General features: G+C 37.4%; 1 protein-coding gene across 1 annotated transcript; it reads left to right on the top strand.

Annotated features, from left to right (window-relative positions):
• On the top strand, positions 1–26,615 carry LOC143245802 (cell adhesion molecule Dscam2-like). Its single transcript, XM_076492055.1, has 7 exons — positions 1–264; positions 1,172–1,579; positions 2,459–2,620; positions 5,860–6,147; positions 6,599–6,718; positions 12,011–12,187; positions 26,467–26,615. Exons 1-7 carry the CDS (start codon positions 111–113, stop codon positions 26,613–26,615), a joined length of 1,458 nt encoding a protein of 485 aa, XP_076348170.1. The 5' UTR covers positions 1–110.
• The last annotated feature ends 1,011 nt before the right edge of the window (positions 26,616–27,626 follow it).

The raw sequence follows: 27,626 nt of genomic DNA, 5'->3' as shown, positions 1-27,626 counted from the left end.
CAGTGGTGAAAATTACCACCAATCTTCAAGAAGTGGAGTTGGGGTCCTCAGCGACGCTTTTATGTGAAATTACTGGGTTCCCAGTGCATCGGCTGGAATGGCGTCACAATATGCGCCCTCTGTCGACCAACGGTGGTATACGCCATTCGGAAGAACGAGCTATCCGGCTGCGTTTTTTGACGAACGAAGATGAGGGTATTTATCAGTGCTTTGTTGCAAACGACGTGGACAGTGCTCAGGGAAGTCGAGTCCTCATGTTAAAGTGTAAGTATTATAACTATACCTATTATCGTGTGAAGAATATATGCTGACAATATGTATTTATGGTGTAGTCTTCGAAAACATGACCTACAATTAAAGTGTAAATAATAGTAAATACTTAAATTTTTAATAGCCCTTTTACAAACATATTTCTTGGCCCAGGTTTTATGCAACTGTTAAAATTAAATAAGTTTAACAATATCCATTTTTGTTATATATTATAATCACCGAAAGATGGCGCTATTCGTCAGATTGTGCAGTTTACAACAAAGGCGCATGCGCAGAAAGCAAAGGATTTGCATGCATAATATTAGGAACGTTGAGCGAGAACATTCTGAGCAAAATTACATCAGTTACTTAAAAGTTACAACTCTTGATGAGATAAGTAGATAGCACTTAAGATTTAAGCAAAAAATGGAAAACATAAATCTATAGAGTAGAAGAGCGTTGATTTAAACCAGATGGTTGTAGGGTCTCCAGATTGTGAATTGTTTTTCTTTCGAGTCGTTCTATTTTTTTGAATGTCTCTAGTACTAGGTGGTGCGCAAGTTCTTTGAATTTTGCGCATGCGCCTCTGTTGTAAACTGTACGATTTGACGAAGAGCGCCAGCTCGAAACGTCATCCTTCTGTGAGCAAAAATATATAAAAACTTGATGATTGTTAAGCCTATTGCTTAATTTTGATATTTTCGTAGCCTATGCGGTTGGAACTATATTTATCTTTCATAAAACTGTAAAAAATGTTGAGTTTATGAAGAAATAACTTAACATAGAAATGTAAACATTATTTAATTTAGAAATATTCACTTTATAAAGAAAGAAAGAGAAACTGACTCATTTCTACGTCTATTCCACAATTAATTATTTGTAAATCAAACTCTTTCTTATTAGTTTTGACTTTGTTTTTCAGCGGTGAAACCGAGGTTTCTGGAAACTTTTCGAGAGGAAATTATTTACCCAAGTTCCGATATTTCACTAAAATGCGTGGCCCAGGGTCAGCCTCTTCCAAAGGTCACTTGGACGCTAAACAAACAAGTTATACCGGAGAGCCGACGAATTCGACAAGGAGACTTCGTTACCGAAAAAGACACAGTTCACAGTTACGTGAACATCACGCAAGCTGAAATAGGCGACGGTGGTGACTTCACGTGCATCGCGGAAAATGATGGCGGGAGAGTTGCAAGCACGGCTCCTGTGAAGATTCACGGGCCTCCGACGGCACTGCCACCTCGCGAGAGAACTGTTCTAGCGGGAACGTCAGAACATTTTAAATGTCCAGTGGCCGGATATCCTTTGGTTAACTTCTCTTGGAAGAAAGGTAAGACCGATTATTCCAGCAATGGATATAATCGGTTTACGTTACCATAGAAACTAAAGATTTTGAGCAATTTCTGGGCACAATCGTATTCAAACTAATGAATTAAATTAGACTGACTGTCGGTGTGACAGTTCTGACAAGAAGATTCCGGATGTCTGTCTGCTAGCTCCGTTATAAGGATATTCAGTTACTATGGGAACAGAAGACACTGTACAGTGTGCAAACGTTGAGCAGTGGAACTTCCAACTGTCGTTGTTGGAAGAAGGAAAATATAACAGAGTGGTTATTGCGCAAAACAGAACTAGGTTTTTATCGTTAACTGGGAGTAGGCCTAAACAAAAAGAAAAACTTGGTATGCCCGTGTGAAAACACCAAGTTAAAAGTGTAAACACGAGGGCATGTCTAATGAATCGAATATTTCCATCCACAGAGAATAAAAACATTATTTTATTCGTGGGCCAAAGTTATGGATAAACGATAAATGGAGACTAGTTTTGTTATGTTCCGGAGTACCAATAAATATACGAATAATTAAACACTGAATACACATAATATTTAGAAAAGGATTTTTTTGAGAGCAACAATGGAAACTGGAAAAAAATCAAAGTTATTTTTAGTTTTTTCCGCGCAAGATCATATAATTAATTACATGGTATATTTATTGACTCGACGTAACCCTATCATTTCCACGTATTTATTTGTATACTTACGTGCTTGATTTTAAACTGTTAAACTTGTGGCGTTTCTCAGGATACGATACCACAGTAAGTTTACGTGAATGTACTGGTTCCATTAATGACATTCTAATAATCACAACTAAGCCTATTATAACAGGTGGATCTGTTACTAAAGGTTCGTGTTTTGTATAACACTCACCAGGTGACGATGTTCTACCGTCCAGTAGCCGCCACACGTTGAAAGACACGGGGGAGTTTGTGCTGCGTGCTGCTCACAAGAGTGTTGATGAGGGAACCTATGTCTGCACTGCGTGGGGTCCGAATGGTCACTCAGCAGATGGGGTTGTGAACCTTCGTGTAGCAGGTTCGTAGATCTTTTTGTGTATCAAGATGGTGATACAACTGATTCTGTGTCATACTTCATTGATTAATGAAGATTTACTAAGGTAACACAAGACTGGTAAGTTATCCCGGTATCACTACCAGATTGAAAACAGTACTTTGGTATGGTTCTTTGTATGTATGCATGCAGAACCGGGCAGGTTCTGTTGCTAAACAATCTTATGTTCTGTGTTTTATGTAATTACATTAAAATATTAGTACTTTTTGAACATCTCAACACTTTAACTGTTCGATCCCCGGGGTAAGTTTCAACTTATATCGGCTAGTTTGTAGTTCCACCCAACTTACATCGGCTAGTTTGTAGTTCCACCCAACTTACATCGGCTAGTTTGTAGTTCCACCCAACTTACATCGGCTAGTTTTTAGTTCCATCCGACTTACATCGGCTAGTTTATAGTTCCACCCAACTTACATCAGCTAGTTTTTAGTTCCACCCGACTTACATCGGCTAGTTTGTAGTTCCACCCAACTTACATCGGCTAGTTTTTAGTTCCATCCGACTTACATCGGCTAGTTTTTAGTTCCATCCGACTTACATCGGCTAGTTTATAGTTCCACCCGACTTACATCGGCTAGTTTTTAGTTCCACCCAACTTACATCGGCTAGTTTGTAGTTCCACCCGACTTACATCAGCTAGTTTTTAGTTCCACCCGACTTACATCGGCTAGTTTATAGTTCCACCCGACTTACATCGGCTAGTTTTTAGTTCCATCCGACTTACATCGGCTAGTTTATAGTTCCACCCGACTTACATCGGCTAGTTTTTAGTTCCATCCGACTTACATCGGCTAGTTTTTAGTTCCATCCGACTTACATCGGCTAGTTTATAGTTCCACCCGACTTACATCAGCTAGTTTGTAGTTTCACCCAACTTACATCGGCTAGTTTGTAGTTCCACCCCTTTCTCTTTACTCCACCCCAATGCAATTTTCTTACGCTTTAGTGACTTAATAACTAATTATCTGTTGCTTAGATAGTGGCCGGGCACGTGACCTGCCAGGCCCGTCATTGGTACACCAATTATCCTAATCAATCGTATCATTCGGTAGCCATAATGCTACACTCGTTTATCCACCATTCAAGTTTCTTTTGTTGTAGAGTTGGTTCACTATTTTGTAATTCTTCAGGTATTTAAGTAACTCACAGGTATAACAAAGTGATGGTTTGTGTGAAGTTCAGATTATGACGTCTACACGGAAAGACGAAATTAAACAATTTCGTTTTATGAATGAAAAATCTTTACTCTGTGATATGGATCTTTGTGAATCTATGTACGTATGGGTCTGTGTATCTCTGTGTGAATGTATGTACAAATAGATCCGTGTATGTCTGTGTGAATGTGTGTACGTATGGATCTGTGTATGTCTGTGTGAACCTATGTACGTATGGATCTGTGTATGCCTGTGTGAACCTATGTACGTATGGATCTGTGTTTGTCTGTGTAGTCAGGTAAAGTAATAATAATTACAAACAGGCTGTTTGGATCGTGTTTTCTTTTAATACATTTTTATACGTGTACACCATTATCAATCAATATTAAAGTGTTTAGTGTTTTAACAGACCAGAGTTAAAACTACTTTCAAATTATAATTTAATTAATGAAGGCAGTCCTATAAATGCTCAGAAGCGTTATAAGTGAATGAGCAAGATAATAAAGTCCGATAATGATTAGCTTGCACTGGATATGCGAATGAGCACTTTTATTGTTAATGACATAATTAGGAAATTGTAGACCACCACCAGGTGGTAATATGAAAAATTATCCTTCGTCTTTACATTCGAACAGTTTTGTATGTAATCTGTATTTGAATACCAAGAGCTGAGCTCGTTACTGTAATATGTAATTATACATATATCGCGCTTTGTAGCTGTACATGCGTTATAAGGGTGATGGTCAGATCCCATTATTCAGTCAGATAAGACTGGTTGTTGTTAACTAGCTGCCTTCTTTCAAGTTTATTATTTCAAAAATAGAGGCGGCTAGCGCTAATGGCTTTTAAGCAGCTTTGAGCGAATTACCAACATAAAAGTGGTTACCAAACAATGGTAATATTTAATAGCTCACCCTGGTGTCCATTAAAATACAGCATAGATAATATTTTATATGAAATTGGCATACATATATGAGAAATGATAGCATGTGCTACAAACTCGGATGATTTAAGCCTCCTAATAGCTCAATAAGCTTATAACACCTAAATAAGCATATCAATTGTTTAAGAAACAAACAAATTTATATATTTGTGATTCATGTAAAGAATATTTGTATCTGTAGTTGTCTGTTTCAATAACTGAACCAATAAATATTTAGAAAGATTCTACAGAATAGGTTTAAGATAAAATAACAATTATGATGAATATGTTCATCTTGCAAGTCCTGATGAAACATCTTGTTGGGGGCTCACATCCCGTGAGTTATTAGCCAGAAAAAGTTAATCGTTTTTACTTTAATATCAAACCCATTGATCCAGTGCCATTATGCAAACAGAAATTGTATTTATTTTATATATATTGTGAATCGTCACGCCGGTCCGAGTGTTCGCCTGTCTCTCGTTTATGGCGACGGCTTCTCGTGTGGTGTTTAAAAACCTGCGCATGCAAATTTAGCTCAAAGTTCACGTTTCAGATGACTGGAGAACAGGCGTGAATTGTGTTGGTGACAAATTTTATTTGGATATTATATAATAAATTATTAGGAATTAATCACACTTTCATTTTCATGAGATACACGATTTAAATAATAAAGATGTAACTTTGTTATAACTTATTGTTGAGCGGCTGTTAGCATGACTGAAATGCTCAACAATTGCTTTTCACGGTAGGTGGAATAAAGTCCATGAAATAATTGGCACTAATAGATTAATTTGAACTTTGTGGTTATTTTTTCACATTTTCTCTTCGAATTTTAGGCCCAGCATGGCCAGGTGGGTTAAGGCGTTCGACTCGTAATCTGAGGGTCGTGGTTTCGAATCCCCGTCGCACCAAACATGCTCGCCTTTTCAGCTATAGGGGCGTTATAATGTAACGGCCTATCCCACTATTCGTTGGTAAAAGAGTAGCCCAAGAGTTGGCAGTGGGTGGTGATGACTAGCTGCCTTCCCTCTAGTCTTACACTGCTAAACTAGGGATGGCGAGCGCAGATAGCCTTCGAGTAGCTTTGCGCGAAATTCAAAAACAAACTAACCCTCTTCTAATTTCAGTTGCCCCAGAGGTGGATCCTCTCTCGTTTCCAGGGAGTTTGGAGGAAGGAAGACGAACGAGCCTTCAGTGCATGGTGTCTGCAGGGGATGTCCCCATTTTGATCCAATGGACTAAAGATGGCAAACCTTTGAATCCAACAAGCCTAGAGATCAAGGTCAAATCCTTCAACCAATATGCTTCCACCCTGTTCTTCGAGAAGTTGAGCCAGCAACATAGCGGCAACTACACGTGCACAGCGTCCAACCCTTTGGCTACTGACAGTCGAACCGCTGAATTAACTGTCCGGGGTAGTATTGTCATTAATGACCGCCTATAATATTATATAATATTATACCTTGTTTGTCCTCTGAAAATTATGTTAAAGAATTCACTGTTTAGGTTTATGACGTATTGTGTATCCAGTTGCTAGATAGTTAAGTGTTTATGTTGTTTACATGAGTTTTATAAAGATTTTTATATTCCCACTGATTTTTTTTTTCAATTTAGTGTTTATGACATCATTTCCGTTTAAAACATTAAAAGTTATAGACAACTTACTGCACGTGCAAGTTTTCTTACGCTCTAAGAAAGTACAGTTGTGAATATTCAAATAATATGACTTCCTGTATCTTTTTACTTACGATATGATATTTTGTATAAAGTTACAGAAAAACCGAACTATTTAAACTTTATTGAACAATGGAACAAAAGATAATGATTAAACGTAAATATTTTAAAATGTTTTTACTGTATTTGCAGTGGAACCCAGGTGGAGTGTCCAACCAACAGACGGCGCTGTAGTTTTAGGGGGACAAACCCTCTTCGACTGCCAAGCTGAAGGATATCCTCAACCAGTACTGCGGTGGAAGAAGTCTTCAGGTTAGAACACTTTTCATGTATTTGTTTGTTTGTTTTTGAATATCGCGCAATGCTACACGATTCGTTAGCTGTCCGTAATTTATCAGTGTAAGACAAGAGGGAAGGCAGTTAGTCATCACCACCCACTGCCAACTCTTGGGCAACTTTTTTACCAACGAATAGTGGGATTGACCATCACATTATGCCGCCCCCACAACTGAAAGGGCGAGCGTGTTTGGTGTGACGGGGATTCGAACCCGCGACCCTCGGATTACGAGTCGAGTGCCTTAATCACCTGGCCATGCCAGGCCTGCTTTTGATTTGGATACTGAGGACACCTTTAAACCAAAATTTTAGGAAACTATTTACTTTGCTATTTTACACTTCATAGTATTGTATTTGAGGAAACCGATTTTTTTCAAAATATAAGTATTTTTGTCACCTAAATCTCGAATATCGCTGAAGTATATAAAACTAAAGGAAACAGTATATATACGAGTGTATATATTATGATCATAGGGTTAAGCCTAACAATAGTGGTGTAAGGAACTGTTAAATATCTAGTTATGATAATAAAAATTTTGTCAATTTTCAAAGCTTGCAGCGCACTCTAGAGGGAGGAAACCATCATTTAATATTAACTCTTTGAAGGATTTTATTTGTTTTCGACATCGTTTTGTAGACACAGAAATTACATTTATCTGTCCATCTCTCTCTGTCTCTCAGTGTGTATATATATGGCACAAAAATATCAGTGTCTGTCTGTTATTTAACTACTCCAACGTCGCTGAGCTAATCTGAACCAAATTTTGTAGGATGATAGTTTGTAGCTAAGGGAATGTTATTGGAGGTTCACAACCCCCTATCCACCACATTATTGCTTTTATTGAGCATTTATTATCTTTGGCTCAAGTTAACGTTAACTATATTCATAGATGGCGCTACGTCCTTACATCAAAAAGGATTTATTAATATAACACCACACACAGTATGTGTGGAGAGGGCACACAAATGTCTTATGTACCTTAGAGAGTGCACTGGTGTTTCTACAACAGTCATCATAAGACTGATACGAAGAGCCATTTGTTGACCCGTGACTTTTGAACTTCGGCCCGCAAGACAGTATTCTTCTACATTAACCAGTCCTAAATAATATAGAAGAATACTGCCAGAAATATAGAATAAAAATAAATATTCCGAAAAACCAAGTAATACTCTTCACCAGATTAAATAAACTAAAAAAAAGATCTATCAAAGTTATACATGAACGGATCACTTTTACAGACTGCTACATTTTTAGGATTAACTTACGATACCAAATTAACGTGGATACACTATACTAACAATATCCTTACTAGAATCTGGAAAAGAGCAGATTATGCAAGAAGCCTATCGGGGAAAAATCAAGGCACATCACCTGATAATATAATAAAAATCTACAAAACATACATTAGACCTATTATAGAATACGCATGTCCAGCCTGGATAAACATAACACAAAAACAATTACACGAACTACAAAAAATACAAAATTCAATCCTAACTTCAACCTATAAAGTACCCCGCAGTATTTCATCCACAAATATAGAGACAGTATCTGATAAACTCTTGTATAATACACTAAATTATTTTAATAAAAATGATTTATTGTGTGATCGTCACAGATACTACGTACAACATAGTCCTAAGTACATCTCTACTATAAATATATATTTAAGAAACATAAATCAAGCTGGCCACCATGCGGTAAACGTTTAAAACTAGTATAATATATATATAGTGCCACCATGCGGTAAACGTTTAAAACTAGTATAATATATATATAGTGCCACCATGCGGTAGACGTTTAAAACTAGTATAATATACATAGTGCCACCATGCGGTAGACGTTTAAAACTAGTATAATATACATAGTGCCACCATGCGGTAGACGTTTAAAACTAGTATAATATACATAGTGCCACCATGCGGTAAACGTTTAAAACTAGTATAATATACATAGTGCCACCATGCGGTAAACGTTTAAAACTAGTATAATATACATAGTGCCACCATGCGGTAGACGTTTAAAACTAGTATAATATACATAGTGCCACCATGCGGTAGACGTTTAAAACTAGTATAATATACATAGCTTTGTTTTCTCTCTTCTTTCTTTGTTAAATTTATTTAAATATATTTAAAAATAAATAAAAATAATAATGAAAAAATATATAAAAGAAGAAAATAAAAAAACATAAATCAAAAAAGAACAAATAAGGGAACTCGAGACTGGACACTGTTCTGAAAAGGCCCGGAGTACTGTGGGTTAGTCTGACCCTAAAGCACTACAACAACAACATAGTAGTAGCCGACATAAAAGTTAGGGATGGGGGAAGACATGATCCTCCTGGATATCTAAAATCCAACATACCCAAATACCCACCAAGAAACCCGTAAGATACTTCTGTGGTGAATGATCATCTATTATTTAATCACGTGAAACACTGTGGAAGGACATTACGAGTTAGGTGTTGAAAGGTGGAAACAGAAAGCTCCCCTACGACCACAACTGGGCCGCTGTTTCTTCTTACAAAGTCACCCTAATCATAGCATGATGTATGTCCTTACAAAGTCACCCAGATCATAGCATGATGTATGTCCTTACAAAGTCACCCAGATCATAGCATAGTGTATGTAATATTTTAAGTACATGAATACTGTAATAACACGTTATGAAATAAATAAATTGTGTTAAAGTTGAGAAAATGTGTGGTTATGATAAACAACATAAAAATCCCAAGTTCATAACCTGAACGAAGGACGGATACCTTAACTTGTGGTACAACAATACATGACAATATGTAACAACCAATACAGAACTATTTTTACGAGCGGACGAGCCACAAGCATGAACAGTGTAAAGTTATCACACACATTCTGTATCGCCTTAATGTGGAAACTGAAACCATATTTCAAATACACATTTAGAACTGGGGAGACTAGAAACTCGTGGCTGATTAATTTTTAGAGAGTTAAGACGATACACCTCTGTTAAACCACTATAGTTGAGCTAAATATTTTACACTGTAGAACGTGTTAAAGATCTGGTTACCAAACAAATATGTCGTATCGTTACGTCCAATTATGCAAATAATTCGTTTCTCTTTTAAAACTAACTATCGCTATTTATCTTGGTAAATTTGTTTGATACCATAGATATTAACAAGACAGCCATGTTCTTAGAAGTCACAACTAGGCAGCCATGTTCTTAGAAGTGTTAGAATTAATAGTGTTAAAATGGTCTGGCATGGCCAGGTGGTTAAGGCACTCGACTCGTAATCTGAGGGTCGCGGTTTCGAATCCCCGTCGCACCAAACACGCTCACCTTTTCAGCCGTGGGAACGTTATAATGAGACGGTCAATCCCACTTTTCGTTGGTAAAAGAGTAGCCTAAGAGTTGGCGGTGGGTGGTGATGACTAGCTGCCTTCCTTCCAGTCGTACACTGCTAATTTAGGAACGGCTAGCGCAGATAGCCCTCGTGTAGTTTTGCGCGAAATTCAAAACAAACCAAACTACTGTTAAAGGCAATATTGTTTATCTCTAGGTTATATTCAAGTTAGATTCTGGGCTTTAACTGAGAGACCAGTTCGATTGTCTTGCTGGCAGATGGATTTTCCGTTGTGGTTACAGTTGTATCTTCAGTGATACAGTCAGTTTGTTAAAGGTTTCCTACAATCTCTAAATAGTGAAATTTAACAATGAGAATAACTTTAAAAGTAAAGACTTTACTCTGTGGTTAAAATGTCCTCATCAGGAAGGACAATATAACCAATGAACAGAAGATGATATTGGTATCAAACTAAAGACCATCTGATTTTCATTTGGAAATTTTTTTGGATGAGTTGAAAGTGCTATGATATATATTTATCTTTTCGATACATTGTTAGGACTCTTTCGAACGAAGCCTAGTCTTAGCGTTCCGTACTGTGAATCTGCATTTTATGATTTGTGTTCCTTTGCAACAAATTCGCTGTGGGTGCGTTACAAGAGTGTTTTTCAAATACATATGAATTGATATTAGAGTAACACATGGACTGGCCTTCCACCTTGTCAATCAGTTCCAAATTAATGATGGCCAACACAGGTGTCTTTTATTGACCTTCAAAGTTTTAGAATTCGAGTTAATGTTTTGTAAACGTCCGTCCTTTTATTTGTTTATTTTTGTTTGCTATTAAGGACAAACCTAAACAGTGAGTCATCTATACTGTGTTTATTGAAACCCAAGTGTTAACACTGAAAGCCTTTAGTCTTACTGCTAAGTGTTAACACTGAAAGCCTTTAGGCTTACTGCTAAATGTTAACACTGAAAGCCTTTAGGCTTACTGCTAAATGTTAACACTGAAAGCTTTTAGGCTTACTGCTAAATGTTAACACTGAAAGCTTTTAGGCTTACTGCTAAATGTTAACACTGAAAGCCTTTAGGCTCACTGCTAAATGTTAACAGTGAAAGCCTTTAGGCTCACTGCTAAATGTTAACACTGAAAGCCTTTAGGCTCACTGCTAAATGTTAACAGTGAAAGCCTTTAGGCTCACTGCTAAGTGTTAACAGTGAAAGCCTTTAGGCTCACTGCTAAATGTTAACAGTGAAAGCCTTTAGGCTCACTGCTAAATGTTAACACTGAAAGCCTTTAGGCTCACTGCTAAATGTTAACAGTGAAAGCCTTTAGGCTCACTGCTAAGTGTTAACAGTGAAAGCCTTTAGGCTCACTGCTAAGTGTTAACAGTGAAAGCCTTTAGGCTCACTGCTAAGTGTTAACAGTGAAAGCCTTTAGGCTCACTGCTAAGTGTTAACAGTGAAAGCCTTTAGGCTCACTGCTAAGTGTTAACAGTGAAAGCCTTTAGGCTTACTGCTAAGTGTTAACAGTGAAAGCCCTTAGGCTCACTGCTAAGTGTTAACAGTGAAAGCCCTTAGGCTCACTGCTAAGTGTTAACAGTGAAAGCCTTTAGGCTCACTGCTAAGTGTTAACAGTGAAAGCCTTTAGGCTCACTGCTAAGTGTTAACAGTGAAAGCCTTTAGGCTCACTGCTAAGTGTTAACAGTGAAAGCCTTTAGGCTCATTGCTAAGTGTTAACAGTGAAAGCCTTTAGGCTTACTGCTAAGTGTTAACAGTGAAAGCCTTTAGGCTCACTGCTAAGTGTTAACAGTGAAAGCCTTTAGACTCACTGCTAAGTGTTAACAGTGAAAGCCTTTAGGCTTACTGCTAAGTGGTCATGAAGGGCTTTCGTTTATTTTATTTTTTAACTGAACCAAGTTCTTTTTACTGCAACCAGAGGTCAAGGACAAGCAGACCTTCACTCAGGTTATGAGTAACGCCAAGCAACAGGTTTTGGAGAACGGTTCGCTAGTGATTGTGGACGTCGCACCTAACGATAGTGGAGAGTATCTCTGTCAGGCTTATAATGGAGTCGGTCCTGGCTTGTCAAAAGTCGTCACTCTGTCAGTGTATGGTAAGTTATTTCTGTACATCTTGTAGCTAATTCCGACACATGTAGCACACTAAATATGGTAACTAAATTATTCTTAAACTAATTTATGTCATCACACTAAATTATTGTACATGACCCCATTAATCCTGAAATTATTGTACATGACCTCATTAATCCTGAACGAGAAGTTTTTTTATTAATTGGATTTTTGGGCTGTAAATTGGAGGATTCAGTGTCCAAGACGTGATTCTGCTGAGGGTGTTGTGTATATTCAGCTGTAGACGCGTTATAAATGAGACAGTCAATTGCGTTATTCGATTCAAGGAGCTGTTGAATCGAGTAACAATAAACCAAAATTAAGCACTATTATACTTGTCCAGCAGGGGTCTCTGAAATGCCTAATTATTTCACGTTGCACGTGAAGTACCGTTCGTTAGACTGAAAATCCCAGCACTCATGTCTAGTGTAACACTCTTATAAATAATGACACTGTGACTAAAAAGGTCTTAAAATAATGTGATTCTACCTAGTCTCGAAATTTTCTGACTTTAACTTCAAAATACAAACTCAGAACTACTTTGTTGGCTACAAAGCCCAGCCAGCAACATTACCTTGTTCATGTTTACACGTTAAATTATACAAGGACTCAAACCTGGAAATGTATAAACATATTCTTATTGCAATAATTATTTTGAAATCATAACAAACTAGGCCTTCTGGGCCTAATAATGATGTCATCGTGTCCACCACTGACACTTCATGGCCAGACATGTAATCATTAAACGCATGTCATTGATGAACAAGTAATTATAAAACACAGGATTGCAATATACAACTGGCTATCCATATACAACTGGCTATCCACTTTGTTAAGACCTATACTTAGTAATGTGTTCGGTCACCTTTTGCCAAAATAACAGCCGTGATTCGGCCTGTCATATAATGCACAGGGTATTGGAAAGTGGTCCGAGAAGTTTTGTCCAAGAGTAATTACTACTCTACGCAGTTCTTAGAGTGAGTGTACAGAGAATATTTATGGCGAAATGTATTTTTCAAGCTCATGCCACAGATGTTCAAATGGATTAAGATCCAGTAATTGTGGCGGCCATGATCCTTAAACAATGCCAATACAGTTTGAGGATGGCAGATGGAGTCTTTTTGGTTACGGAAGTAACTTATTCATGAGGGTAACATGAAGCATCACCAGGTGTATTTGAAAAGAAATGATGCTCAGAGAGTAACATGAAGCATCACCAGGTGTATTTGAAAAGAAGTGATGCTCAGAGAGTAACATGAAGCATCACCAGGTGTATTTGGAAAGAAGTGATGCTCAGAGAGTAACATGAAGCATCACCAGGTGTATTTGGAAAGAAGTGATGCTCAGAGAGTAACATGAAGCATCACCAGGTGTATTTGAAAGAAGTGATGCTCAGAGAGTAACATGAAGCATCACCAGGTGTATTTGGAAAGAAGTGATGCTCAGAGAGTAACATGAAGCATCACCAGGTGTATTTGGAAAGAAATGATGCTCAGAGAGTAACATGAAGCATCACCAGGTGTATTTGGAAAGAAGTGATGCTCAGAGAGTAACATGAAGCATCACCAGGTGTATTTGGAAAGAAGTGATGCTCAGAGAGTAACATGAAGCATCACCAGGTGTATTTGGAAAGAAGTGATGCTCAGAGAGTAACATGAAGCATCACCAGGTGTATTTGGAAAGAAATGATGCTCAGAGAGTAACATGAAGCATCACCAGGTGTATTTGGAAAGAAATGATGCTCAGAGAGTAACATGAAGCATCACCAGGTGTATTTGAAAAGAAGTGATGCTCAGAGAGTAACATGAAGCATCACCAGGTGTATTTGGAAAGAAGTGATGCTCAGAGAGTAACATGAAGCATCACCAGGTGTATTTGAAAGAAGTGATGCTCAGAGAGTAACATGAAGCATCACCAGGTGTATTGGAAAGAAGTGATGCTCAGAGAGTAACATGAAGCATCACCAGGTGTATTTGGAAAGAAGTGATGCTCAGAGAGTAACATGAAGCATCACCAGGTGTATTTGGAAAGAAGTGATGCTCAGAGAGTAACATGAAGCATCACCAGGTGTATTTGAAAAGAAGTGATGCTCAGAGAGTAACATGAAGCATCACCAGGTGTATTTGGAAAGAAATGATGCTCAGAGAGTAACATGAAGCATCACCAGGTGTATTTGAAAGAAGTGATGCTCAGAGAGTAACATGAAGCATCACCAGGTGTATTTGGAAAGAAGTGATGCTCAGAGAGTAACATGAAGCATCACCAGGTGTATTTGGAAAGAAGTGATGCTCAGAGAGTAACATGAAGCATCACCAGGTGTATTTGAAAAGAAGTGATGCTCAGAGAGTAACATGAAGCATCACCAGGTGTATTGGAAAGAAGTGATGCTCAGAGAGTAACATGAAGCATCACCAGGTGTATTTGGAAAGAAATGATGCTCAGAGAGTAACATGAAGCATCACCAGGTGTATTTGGAAAGAAGTGATGCTCAGAGAGTAACATGAAGCATCACCAGGTGTATTTGGAAAGAAGTGATGCTCAGAGAGTAACATGAAGCATCACCAGGTGTATTTGGAAAGAAGTGATGCTCAGAGAGTAACATGAAGCATCACCAGGTGTATTTGGAAAGAAATGATGCTCAGAGAGTAACATGAAGCATCACCAGGTGTATTTGGAAAGAAATGATGCTCAGAGAGTAACATGAAGCATCACCAGGTGTATTTGAAAGAAGTGATGCTCAGAGAGTAACATGAAGCATCACCAGGTGTATTTGGAAAGAAGTGATGCTCAGAGAGTAACATGAAGCATCACCAGGTGTATTTGGAAAGAAGTGATGCTCAGAGAGTAACATGAAGCATCACCAGGTGTATTTGGAAAGAAGTGATGCTCAGAGAGTAACATGAAGCATCACCAGGTGTATTTGGAAAGAAGTGATGCTCAGAGAGTAACATGAAGCATCACCAGGTGTATTTGGAAAGAAGTGATGCTCAGAGAGTAACATGAAGCATCACCAGGTGTATTTGGAAAGAAGTGATGCTCAGAGAGTAACATGAAGCATCACCAGGTGTATTTGGAAAGAAATGATGCTCAGAGAGTAACATGAAGCATCACCAGGTGTATTTGGAAAGAAGTGATGCTCAGAGAGTAACATGAAGCATCACCAGGTGTATTTCATAATAGGGTAACATGAAGCATCACCAGGTGTATTTCATAATAGGGTAACATGAAGCATCACCTGGTGTATTTGGAAAGAAATGATGCTCAGATGAGCTATGACATTCATTCTGCTTTCTCATAAAATAAGACAAGAAAACATACATCAAATCATGACTTCGTCATCAGCATTCTGAACAGTTGAGACGAGATAAGAAAACATACATCAATTCATGACTTCGTCATCAGCATTCTGAACAGTTGAGACGAGATAAGAAAACATACATCAATTCATGACTTCGTCATCAGCATTCTGAACAGTTGAGACGAGATAAGAAAACATACATCAAATCATGACTTCGTCATCAGCATTCTGAACAGTTGAGACGAGATAAGAAAACATACATCAAATCATGACTTCGTCATCAGCATTCTGAACAGTTGAGACGAGATAAGAAAACATACATCAATTCATGACTTCGTCATCAGCATTCTGAACAGTTGAGACGAGATAAGAAAACATACATCAAATCATGACTTCGTCATCAGCATTCTGAACAGTTGAGACGAGATAAGAAAACATACATCAATTCATGACTTCGTCATCAGCATTCTGAACAGTTGAGACGAGATAAGAAAACTTACATCAAATCATGACTTCGTCATCAGCATTCTGAACAGTTGAGACGAGATAAGAAAACATACATCAAATCATGACTTCGTCATCAGCATTCTGAACAGTTGAGACGAGATAAGAAAACATACATCAAATCATGACTTCGTCATCAGCATTCTGAACAGTTGAGACGAGATAAGAAAACATACATCAAATCATGACTTCGTCATCAGCATTCTGAACAGTTGAGACGAGATAAGAAAACATACATCAAATCATGACTTCGTCATCAGCATTCTGAACAGTTGAGACGAGATAAGAAAACATACATCAAATCATGACTTCGTCATCAGCATTCTGAACAGTTGAGACGAGATAAGAAAACATACATCAATTCATGACTTCGTCATCAGCATTCTGAACAGTTGAGACGAGATAAGAAAACATACATCAATTCATGACTTCGTCATCAGCATTCTGAACAGTTGAGACGAGATAAGAAAACATACATCAAATCATGACTTCGTCATCAGCATTCTGAACAGTTGAGACGAGATAAGAAAACATACATCAAATCATGACTTCGTCATCAGCATTCTGAACAGTTGAGACGAGATAAGAAAACATACATCAATTCATGACTTCGTCATCAGCATTCTGAACAGTTGAGACGAGATAAGAAAACATACATCAATTCATGACTTCGTCATCAGCATTCTGAACAGTTGAGACGAGATAAGAAAACATACATCAATTCATGACTTCGTCATCAGCATTCTGAACAGTTGAGACGAGACAAGAAAACATACATCAATTCATGACTTCATCATCAGCATTCTGAACAGTTGAGACGAGACAAGAAAACATACATCAATTCATGACTTCATCATCAGCATTCTGAACAGTTGAGACGAGATAAGAAAACATACATCAATTCATGACTTCATCATCAGCATTCTGAACAGTTGAGACGAGACAAGAAAACATACATCAATTCATGACTTCATCATCAGCATTCTGAACAGTTGAGACGAGATAAGAAAACATACATCAAATCATGACTTCGTCATCAGCATTCTGAACAGTTGAGACGAGATAAGAAAACATACATCAAATCATGACTTCGTCATCAGCATTCTGAACAGTTGAGACGAGATAAGAAAACATACATCAAATCATGACTTCGTCATCAGCATTCTGAACAGTTGAGACGAGATAAGAAAACATACATCAATTCATGACTTCGTCATCAGCATTCTGAACAGTTGAGACGAGACAAGAAAACATACATCAAATCATGACTTCGTCATCAGCATTCTGAACAGTTGAGACGAGATAAGAAAACATACATCAAATCATGACTTCGTCATCAGCATTCTGAACAGTTGAGACGAGATAAGAAAACATACATCAAATCATGACTTCGTCATCAGCATTCTGAACAGTTGAGACGAGATAAGAAAACATACATCAAATCATGACTTCGTCATCAGCATTCTGAACAGTTGAGACGAGACAAGAAAACATACATCAAATCATGACTTCGTCATCAGCATTCTGAACAGTTGAGACGAGATAAGAAAACATACATCAAATCATGACTTCGTCATCAGCATTCTGAACAGTTGAGACGAGATAAGAAAACATACATCAAATCATGACTTCGTCATCAGCATTCTGAACAGTTGAGACGAGATAAGAAAACATACATCAATTCATGACTTCGTCATCAGCATTCTGAACAGTTGAGACGAGATAAGAAAACATACATCAATTCATGACTTCGTCATCAGCATTCTGAACAGTTGAGACGAGATAAGAAAACATACATCAATTCATGACTTCGTCATCAGCATTCTGAACAGTTGAGACGAGATAAGAAAACATACATCAATTCATGACTTCGTCATCAGCATTCTGAACAGTTGAGACGAGATAAGAAAACATACATCAATTCATGACTTCGTCATCAGCATTCTGAACAGTTGAGACGAGATAAGAAAACATACATCAATTCATGACTTCGTCATCAGCATTCTGAACAGTTGAGACGAGATAAGAAAACATACATCAATTCATGACTTCGTCATCAGCATTCTGAACAGTTGAGACGAGATAAGAAAACATACATCAAATCATGACTTCGTCATCAGCATTCTGAACAGTTGAGACGAGATAAGAAAACATACATCAATTCATGACTTCGTCATCAGCATTCTGAACAGTTGAGACGAGACAAGAAAACATACATCAAATCATGACTTCGTCATCAGCATTCTGAACAGTTGAGACGAGATAAGAAAACATACATCAAATCATGACTTCGTCATCAGCATTCTGAACAGTTGAGACGAGATAAGAAAACATACATCAAATCATGACTTCGTCATCAGCATTCTGAACAGTTGAGACGAGATAAGAAAACATACATCAAATCATGACTTCGTCATCAGCATTCTGAACAGTTGAGACGAGACAAGAAAACATACATCAAATCATGACTTCGTCATCAGCATTCTGAACAGTTGAGACGAGATAAGAAAACATACATCAATTCATGACTTCGTCATCAGCATTCTGAACAGTTGAGACGAGATAAGAAAACATACATCAAATCATGACTTCGTCATCAGCATTCTGAACAGTTGAGACGAGATAAGAAAACATACATCAAATCATGACTTCGTCATCAGCATTCTGAACAGTTGAGACGAGATAAGAAAACATACATCAAATCATGACTTCGTCATCAGCATTCTGAACAGTTGAGACGAGATAAGAAAACATACATCAAATCATGACTTCGTCATCAGCATTCTGAACAGTTGAGACGAGATAAGAAAACATACATCAAATCATGACTTCGTCATCAGCATTCTGAACAGTTGAGACGAGACAAGAAAACATACATCAAATCATGACTTCGTCATCAGCATTCTGAACAGTTGAGACGAGACAAGAAAACATACATCAAATCATGACTTCGTCATCAGCATTCTGAACAGTTGAGACGAGATAAGAAAACATACATCAAATCATGACTTCGTCATCAGCATTCTGAACAGTTGAGACGAGACAAGAAAACATACATCAAATCATGACTTCGTCATCAGCATTCTGAACAGTTGAGACGAGATAAGAAAACATACATCAAATCATGACTTCGTCATCAGCATTCTGAACAGTTGAGACGAGATAAGAAAACATACATCAAATCATGACTTCGTCATCAGCATTCTGAACAGTTGAGACGAGATAAGAAAACATACATCAATTCATGACTTCGTCATCAGCATTCTGAACAGTTGAGACGAGATAAGAAAACATACATCAATTCATGACTTCGTCATCAGCATTCTGAACAGTTGAGACGAGATAAGAAAACATACATCAATTCATGACTTCGTCATCAGCATTCTGAACAGTTGAGACGAGACAAGAAAACATACATCAATTCATGACTTCATCATCAGCATTCTGAACAGTTGAGACGAGACAAGAAAACATACATCAATTCATGACTTCATCATCAGCATTCTGAACAGTTGAGACGAGATAAGAAAACATACATCAATTCATGACTTCATCATCAGCATTCTGAACAGTTGAGACGAGACAAGAAAACATACATCAATTCATGACTTCATCATCAGCATTCTGAACAGTTGAGACGAGATAAGAAAACATACATCAAATCATGACTTCGTCATCAGCATTCTGAACAGTTGAGACGAGATAAGAAAACATACATCAAATCATGACTTCGTCATCAGCATTCTGAACAGTTGAGACGAGATAAGAAAACATACATCAAATCATGACTTCGTCATCAGCATTCTGAACAGTTGAGACGAGATAAGAAAACATACATCAATTCATGACTTCGTCATCAGCATTCTGAACAGTTGAGACGAGACAAGAAAACATACATCAAATCATGACTTCGTCATCAGCATTCTGAACAGTTGAGACGAGATAAGAAAACATACATCAAATCATGACTTCGTCATCAGCATTCTGAACAGTTGAGACGAGATAAGAAAACATACATCAAATCATGACTTCGTCATCAGCATTCTGAACAGTTGAGACGAGATAAGAAAACATACATCAAATCATGACTTCGTCATCAGCATTCTGAACAGTTGAGACGAGACAAGAAAACATACATCAAATCATGACTTCGTCATCAGCATTCTGAACAGTTGAGACGAGATAAGAAAACATACATCAAATCATGACTTCGTCATCAGCATTCTGAACAGTTGAGACGAGATAAGAAAACATACATCAAATCATGACTTCGTCATCAGCATTCTGAACAGTTGAGACGAGATAAGAAAACATACATCAATTCATGACTTCGTCATCAGCATTCTGAACAGTTGAGACGAGATAAGAAAACATACATCAATTCATGACTTCGTCATCAGCATTCTGAACAGTTGAGACGAGATAAGAAAACATACATCAATTCATGACTTCGTCATCAGCATTCTGAACAGTTGAGACGAGATAAGAAAACATACATCAATTCATGACTTCGTCATCAGCATTCTGAACAGTTGAGACGAGATAAGAAAACATACATCAATTCATGACTTCGTCATCAGCATTCTGAACAGTTGAGACGAGATAAGAAAACATACATCAATTCATGACTTCGTCATCAGCATTCTGAACAGTTGAGACGAGATAAGAAAACATACATCAATTCATGACTTCGTCATCAGCATTCTGAACAGTTGAGACGAGATAAGAAAACATACATCAAATCATGACTTCGTCATCAGCATTCTGAACAGTTGAGACGAGATAAGAAAACATACATCAATTCATGACTTCGTCATCAGCATTCTGAACAGTTGAGACGAGACAAGAAAACATACATCAAATCATGACTTCGTCATCAGCATTCTGAACAGTTGAGACGAGATAAGAAAACATACATCAAATCATGACTTCGTCATCAGCATTCTGAACAGTTGAGACGAGATAAGAAAACATACATCAAATCATGACTTCGTCATCAGCATTCTGAACAGTTGAGACGAGATAAGAAAACATACATCAAATCATGACTTCGTCATCAGCATTCTGAACAGTTGAGACGAGACAAGAAAACATACATCAAATCATGACTTCGTCATCAGCATTCTGAACAGTTGAGACGAGATAAGAAAACATACATCAATTCATGACTTCGTCATCAGCATTCTGAACAGTTGAGACGAGATAAGAAAACATACATCAAATCATGACTTCGTCATCAGCATTCTGAACAGTTGAGACGAGATAAGAAAACATACATCAAATCATGACTTCGTCATCAGCATTCTGAACAGTTGAGACGAGATAAGAAAACATACATCAAATCATGACTTCGTCATCATTCTGAACAGTTGAGACGAGATAAGAAAACATACATCAAATCATGACTTCGTCATCAGCATTCTGAACAGTTGAGACGAGATAAGAAAACATACATCAAATCATGACTTCGTCATCAGCATTCTGAACAGTTGAGACGAGACAAGAAAACATACATCAAATCATGACTTCGTCATCAGCATTCTGAACAGTTGAGACGAGACAAGAAAACATACATCAAATCATGACTTCGTCATCAGCATTCTGAACAGTTGAGACGAGACAAGAAAACATACATCAAATCATGACTTCGTCATCAGCATTCTGAACAGTTGAGACGAGATAAGAAAACATACATCAAATCATGACTTCGTCATCAGCATTCTGAACAGTTGAGACGAGATAAGAAAACATACATCAAATCATGACTTCGTCATCAGCATTCTGAACAGTTGAGACGAGATAAGAAAACATACATCAAATCATGACTTCGTCATCAGCATTCTGAACAGTTGAGACGAGACAAGAAAACATACATCAAATCATGACTTCGTCATCAGCATTCTGAACAGTTGAGACGAGATAAGAAAACATACATCAAATCATGACTTCGTCATCAGCATTCTGAACAGTTGAGACGAGATAAGAAAACATACATCAAATCATGACTTCGTCATCAGCATTCTGAACAGTTGAGACGAGACAAGAAAACATACATCAAATCATGACTTCGTCATCAGCATTCTGAACAGTTGAGACGAGATAAGAAAACATACATCAAATCATGACTTCGTCATCAGCATTCTGAACAGTTGAGACGAGATAAGAAAACATACATCAAATCATGACTTCGTCATCAGCATTCTGAACAGTTGAGACGAGACAAGAAAACATACATCAAATCATGACTTCGTCATCAGCATTCTGAACAGTTGAGACGAGATAAGAAAACATACATCAAATCATGACTTCGTCATCAGCATTCTGAACAGTTGAGACGAGATAAGAAAACATACATCAAATCATGACTTCGTCATCAGCATTCTGAACAGTTGAGACGAGATAAGAAAACATACATCAATTCATGACTTCGTCATCAGCATTCTGAACAGTTGAGACGAGATAAGAAAACATACATCAATTCATGACTTCGTCATCAGCATTCTGAACAGTTGAGACGAGATAAGAAAACATACATCAATTCATGACTTCGTCATCAGCATTCTGAACAGTTGAGACGAGATAAGAAAACATACATCAATTCATGACTTCGTCATCAGCATTCTGAACAGTTGAGACGAGATAAGAAAACATACATCAATTCATGACTTCGTCATCAGCATTCTGAACAGTTGAGACGAGATAAGAAAACATACATCAATTCATGACTTCGTCATCAGCATTCTGAACAGTTGAGACGAGATAAGAAAACATACATCAATTCATGACTTCGTCATCAGCATTCTGAACAGTTGAGACGAGATAAGAAAACATACATCAAATCATGACTTCGTCATCAGCATTCTGAACAGTTGAGACGAGATAAGAAAACATACATCAATTCATGACTTCGTCATCAGCATTCTGAACAGTTGAGACGAGATAAGAAAACTTACATCAAATCATGACTTCGTCATCAGCATTCTGAACAGTTGAGACGAGATAAGAAAACATACATCAAATCATGACTTCGTCATCAGCATTCTGAACAGTTGAGACGAGATAAGAAAACATACATCAAATCATGACTTCGTCATCAGCATTCTGAACAGTTGAGACGAGATAAGAAAACATACATCAAATCATGACTTCGTCATCAGCATTCTGAACAGTTGAGACGAGATAAGAAAACATACATCAAATCATGACTTCGTCATCAGCATTCTGAACAGTTGAGACGAGATAAGAAAACATACATCAAATCATGACTTCGTCATCAGCATTCTGAACAGTTGAGACGAGATAAGAAAACATACATCAATTCATGACTTCGTCATCAGCATTCTGAACAGTTGAGACGAGATAAGAAAACATACATCAATTCATGACTTCGTCATCAGCATTCTGAACAGTTGAGACGAGATAAGAAAACATACATCAATTCATGACTTCGTCATCAGCATTCTGAACAGTTGAGACGAGATAAGAAAACATACATCAATTCATGACTTCGTCATCAGCATTCTGAACAGTTGAGACGAGATAAGAAAACATACATCAATTCATGACTTCGTCATCAGCATTCTGAACAGTTGAGACGAGATAAGAAAACATACATCAATTCATGACTTCGTCATCAGCATTCTGAACAGTTGAGACGAGATAAGAAAACATACATCAAATCATGACTTCGTCATCAGCATTCTGAACAGTTGAGACGAGATAAGAAAACATACATCAATTCATGACTTCGTCATCAGCATTCTGAACAGTTGAGACGAGATAAGAAAACATACATCAAATCATGACTTCGTCATCAGCATTCTGAACAGTTGAGACGAGATAAGAAAACATACATCAATTCATGACTTCGTCATCAGCATTCTGAACAGTTGAGACGAGATAAGAAAACATACATCAATTCATGACTTCGTCATCAGCATTCTGAACAGTTGAGACGAGATAAGAAAACATACATCAAATCATGACTTCGTCATCAGCATTCTGAACAGTTGAGACGAGATAAGAAAACATACATCAAATCATGACTTCGTCATCAGCATTCTGAACAGTTGAGACGAGATAAGAAAACATACATCAATTCATGACTTCGTCATCAGCATTCTGAACAGTTGAGACGAGATAAGAAAACATACATCAATTCATGACTTCGTCATCAGCATTCTGAACAGTTGAGACGAGATAAGAAAACATACATCAATTCATGACTTCGTCATCAGCATTCTGAACAGTTGAGACGAGATAAGAAAACATACATCAATTCATGACTTCGTCATCAGCATTCTGAACAGTTGAGACGAGATAAGAAAACATACATCAATTCATGACTTCGTCATCAGCATTCTGAACAGTTGAGACGAGATAAGAAAACATACATCAATTCATGACTTCGTCATCAGCATTCTGAACAGTTGAGACGAGATAAGAAAACATACATCAAATCATGACTTCGTCATCAGCATTCTGAACAGTTGAGACGAGATAAGAAAACATACATCAAATCATGACTTCATCATCAAAATCCTGGACAGTTGGGACAAGACAAGAAAATATATCCAAAACTACTACTCCATCCTCTGAATCCTGGACATTTGGGACAAGACAAGAAAACGTACATCAAACCATCACTTCATCATCAATTCATGGACAGTTGGGACAAGACAAGAAAATATATCCAAAACCACGACTCTATCCTCTGAATCCTGGACATTTGGGACAAGACAAGAAAACATACATCAAACCATTACCTCATCATCAATTCCTGGACAGTTGGGACAAGACAAGAAAATATATCCAAAACCACGACTCTATCCTCTGAATCCTGGACATTTGGGACAAGACAAGAAAACATACATCAAACCATTACCTCATCATCGATTCCTGGAGAGTTGGGACAAGACAAAAGGAGTTGTGTATTAACTCTGTATTATTCTAAATTTGTCTTTGCAAAAGGAGGTAAAACATTGAACCACATAACATGTCAATGTCTGAACTTTTTACACCTCTTGAAGAGTTTTATCTTCATGGTATTGAAACAATTGATTTATCCAATGGCCTCCTACTGCTATAATCTACTTGTTACACTGTTCTTCTCGACGTATGATAAGCGATAGGCATGGATTGCTCTTTACTGAACGTCTGTCAATTGATGTATTGTTTGAAGATGGCTGGAATCTACCATATTGTCTTACCAACTTTTAACTCTTATTATGTTTTTCATTTACAATTACTCCTTACACTAGAGATTTTATTTCATTTTTCATATTGCTGATATACTCCACTGACCAGGAGCAGTCTACCAACAATGCTATCTTGACCACTGTGACATCAGCTTAACGTGCATCCACTATTATGCCCATTTTACACCCTGCAATATCTTTGAGTTTTCTCATAACTTTTAGTGTGACTACAGATATGCTTGTGCCAGTCGTTTCTAGTGCAGCATGGATCGCCAGACACATCATGCGAGCCAATCAGTCTTCAACTGTAGTTTAAGTCAGGCCTAGGTCTGAAAAGGTGTATAGGTCTTAATAAAATGTTCAGCAAGTGTATATACAGTGGGTATCAATATAATAAAAACATGTGGAATATAACAGCTGTTTTAAAATTTTAATTTTAAACTGTTTTCGGTTGATTATTGGCTGGTTAGCGTGTCAGAAGGGCCAAGGCTCGAGCCATTATATGCTGCTGAACGCGACACTCTGCTTTAGGAGCGTTATACGTGTGGCAGTTAGTTACGTTATTCAGTTGAACATATATGTGGTCTGATATCAAACAAGGAGTAACTGGCTGCCCCATACGTTGCATAAGATGTTGATCATGTGGAGAAAAACAACTTCATAGGTTTACCAGTTACAGTTCTCAACAGGATTAGGAAAGTGGTGATAAATAACTGAATACAACTACTTCTAATTCTAAGTTAAAACAAAACTACACAATAGGCTCTCTATGCTCTACCCACCACGGGTATGTATACCCGGTTTCTAGCACTGTAAGACCACATACACATCACCGTGCCACTGAGACTTCTAATGTGAAGTTCATAGTTATTAATTGATTTTATTATAAGGTGTGTCCTCCTCTCTTCCTGGTGGCTTGGCAGTGGGTCTGCAGGATATAACGTTGATAAAATGCGAGATTCTTTACCCTTGGTGGGCAGAGCACAGGCAACTCATTGTGTAGCTTTTGTGTTTAACAACAAACGTGTTTCTGACCTGTAAGTTGTCTTTAAATTTAGACCTGTTTTTTTAATATTGATGTCGATTTGTGGTTTTGTTTATGAACTACTTGTTCAATAAGTTTAATAAACTTATGCTAGTTCGCCAAAACTAACATTTGATTTGTAAGGTTGTATTTTTTGTAACCACAACTAAGCCTAAATCCCAACTTTAATAATTAACAGTAACATGTGTTTTTCACGTGTTTATATGTCTCTGATCACAGTTCCTCCACGTTTTGACGATGATTTTGACATTAGAATGGTAATAAAAGGTGGTACAGTGACCCTGGTCTGTCAACCCCAGGGTGATGGACCCCTGACCGTAACTTGGGTGACGAAAGACCAACCCATTACCAGTTCTTTTCCCAGGTAGGAAATGTTAATGTTCATGACTTTAGTCTTAGCTTGTAGTGGTCGAGACTTTAGAGAAACAAAGTCATCCTGTCTGATTGCCGCGGATTTTATGTGAAGTACATTGTTGAAGCTGTTTGATGGACTTCCATTAGGGCGTTGTTAGGAAGACATGTCTAACCTGAATCAAACCACTAGTATTTATATATTTAGTTAGTCAGTGGTATTCCATCTTCCTCTAGTGTTACTTAATATCTATTTTTATTATGTTATTATAAAGGTTATTTGACACTCTTAGCTTATTACATGGATTTAGAACTAGCTTCAATATTCTAAGCTGGTCGACTTTGTGAAGTATTGTTAAAATGCTAATAAGTTCGATGAATGCCCAAGCAATGCCTTGTAATTGTTATTGATTGTTTGTTTGTTTGTTTTAATTTCGCGCAAAGCTACTCGAGGGCTACCTGCACTGGCCCTCCCTAATTTAGTAGTGTAAGACTAGAGAGAAGGCAGCTAGTCATCACCACCCACCGCCAATTCTTGGGCTACTATTTACCAACGACTAGTGGGATTGACTGTAACGTTATAACGTCCTCCAAGGCTGAAAGGGCGAGCATGTTTAGTATGACAGGGATTCGAACCCGTTAACCTCGTATTATAGTTTATTTCGGACGAGTATGTTAACGTATTACTATTTGAAATAATCATAAATTTTAATATAATCTCGAAGTTAATAAACTGTTAATATGTATCAAATGTATCATGATATTACAGTTAATATGTATCAAATGTATCATGATATTACTGTTAATATGTATCAAATGTATCATGATATTACTGTTAATATGTATCAAATGTATCATGACATTACAGTTAATATGTATCAAATGTATCATGATATTACAGTTAATATGTATCAAATGTATCATGATATTACTGTTAATATGTATCAAATGTATCATGATATTACTGGTAATATGTATCAAATGTATCATGATATTACAGTTAATATGTATCAAATGTATCATGATAC

Source organism: Tachypleus tridentatus, chromosome 3 (assembly GCF_004210375.1).
Source record: "Tachypleus tridentatus isolate NWPU-2018 chromosome 3, ASM421037v1, whole genome shotgun sequence".
NCBI classification, from domain to species: domain Eukaryota; kingdom Metazoa; phylum Arthropoda; class Merostomata; order Xiphosura; family Limulidae; genus Tachypleus; species Tachypleus tridentatus.
This window is presented reverse-complemented; position numbering and strand designations above follow the sequence as displayed.

Coding starts and splice junctions, on each gene's coding strand:
- LOC143245802 (XM_076492055.1), top strand. CDS start 111: ATGCGCCCTCTGTCGACCAACGGTGGTATACGCCATTCGGAAGAACGA. Junction 2,621..5,859: donor TGTGAACCTTCGTGTAGCAG/GTTCGTAGATCT, acceptor TTCTAATTTCAG/TTGCCCCAGAGGTGGATCCT. Junction 6,719..12,010: donor GCGGTGGAAGAAGTCTTCAG/GTTAGAACACTT, acceptor TACTGCAACCAG/AGGTCAAGGACAAGCAGACC.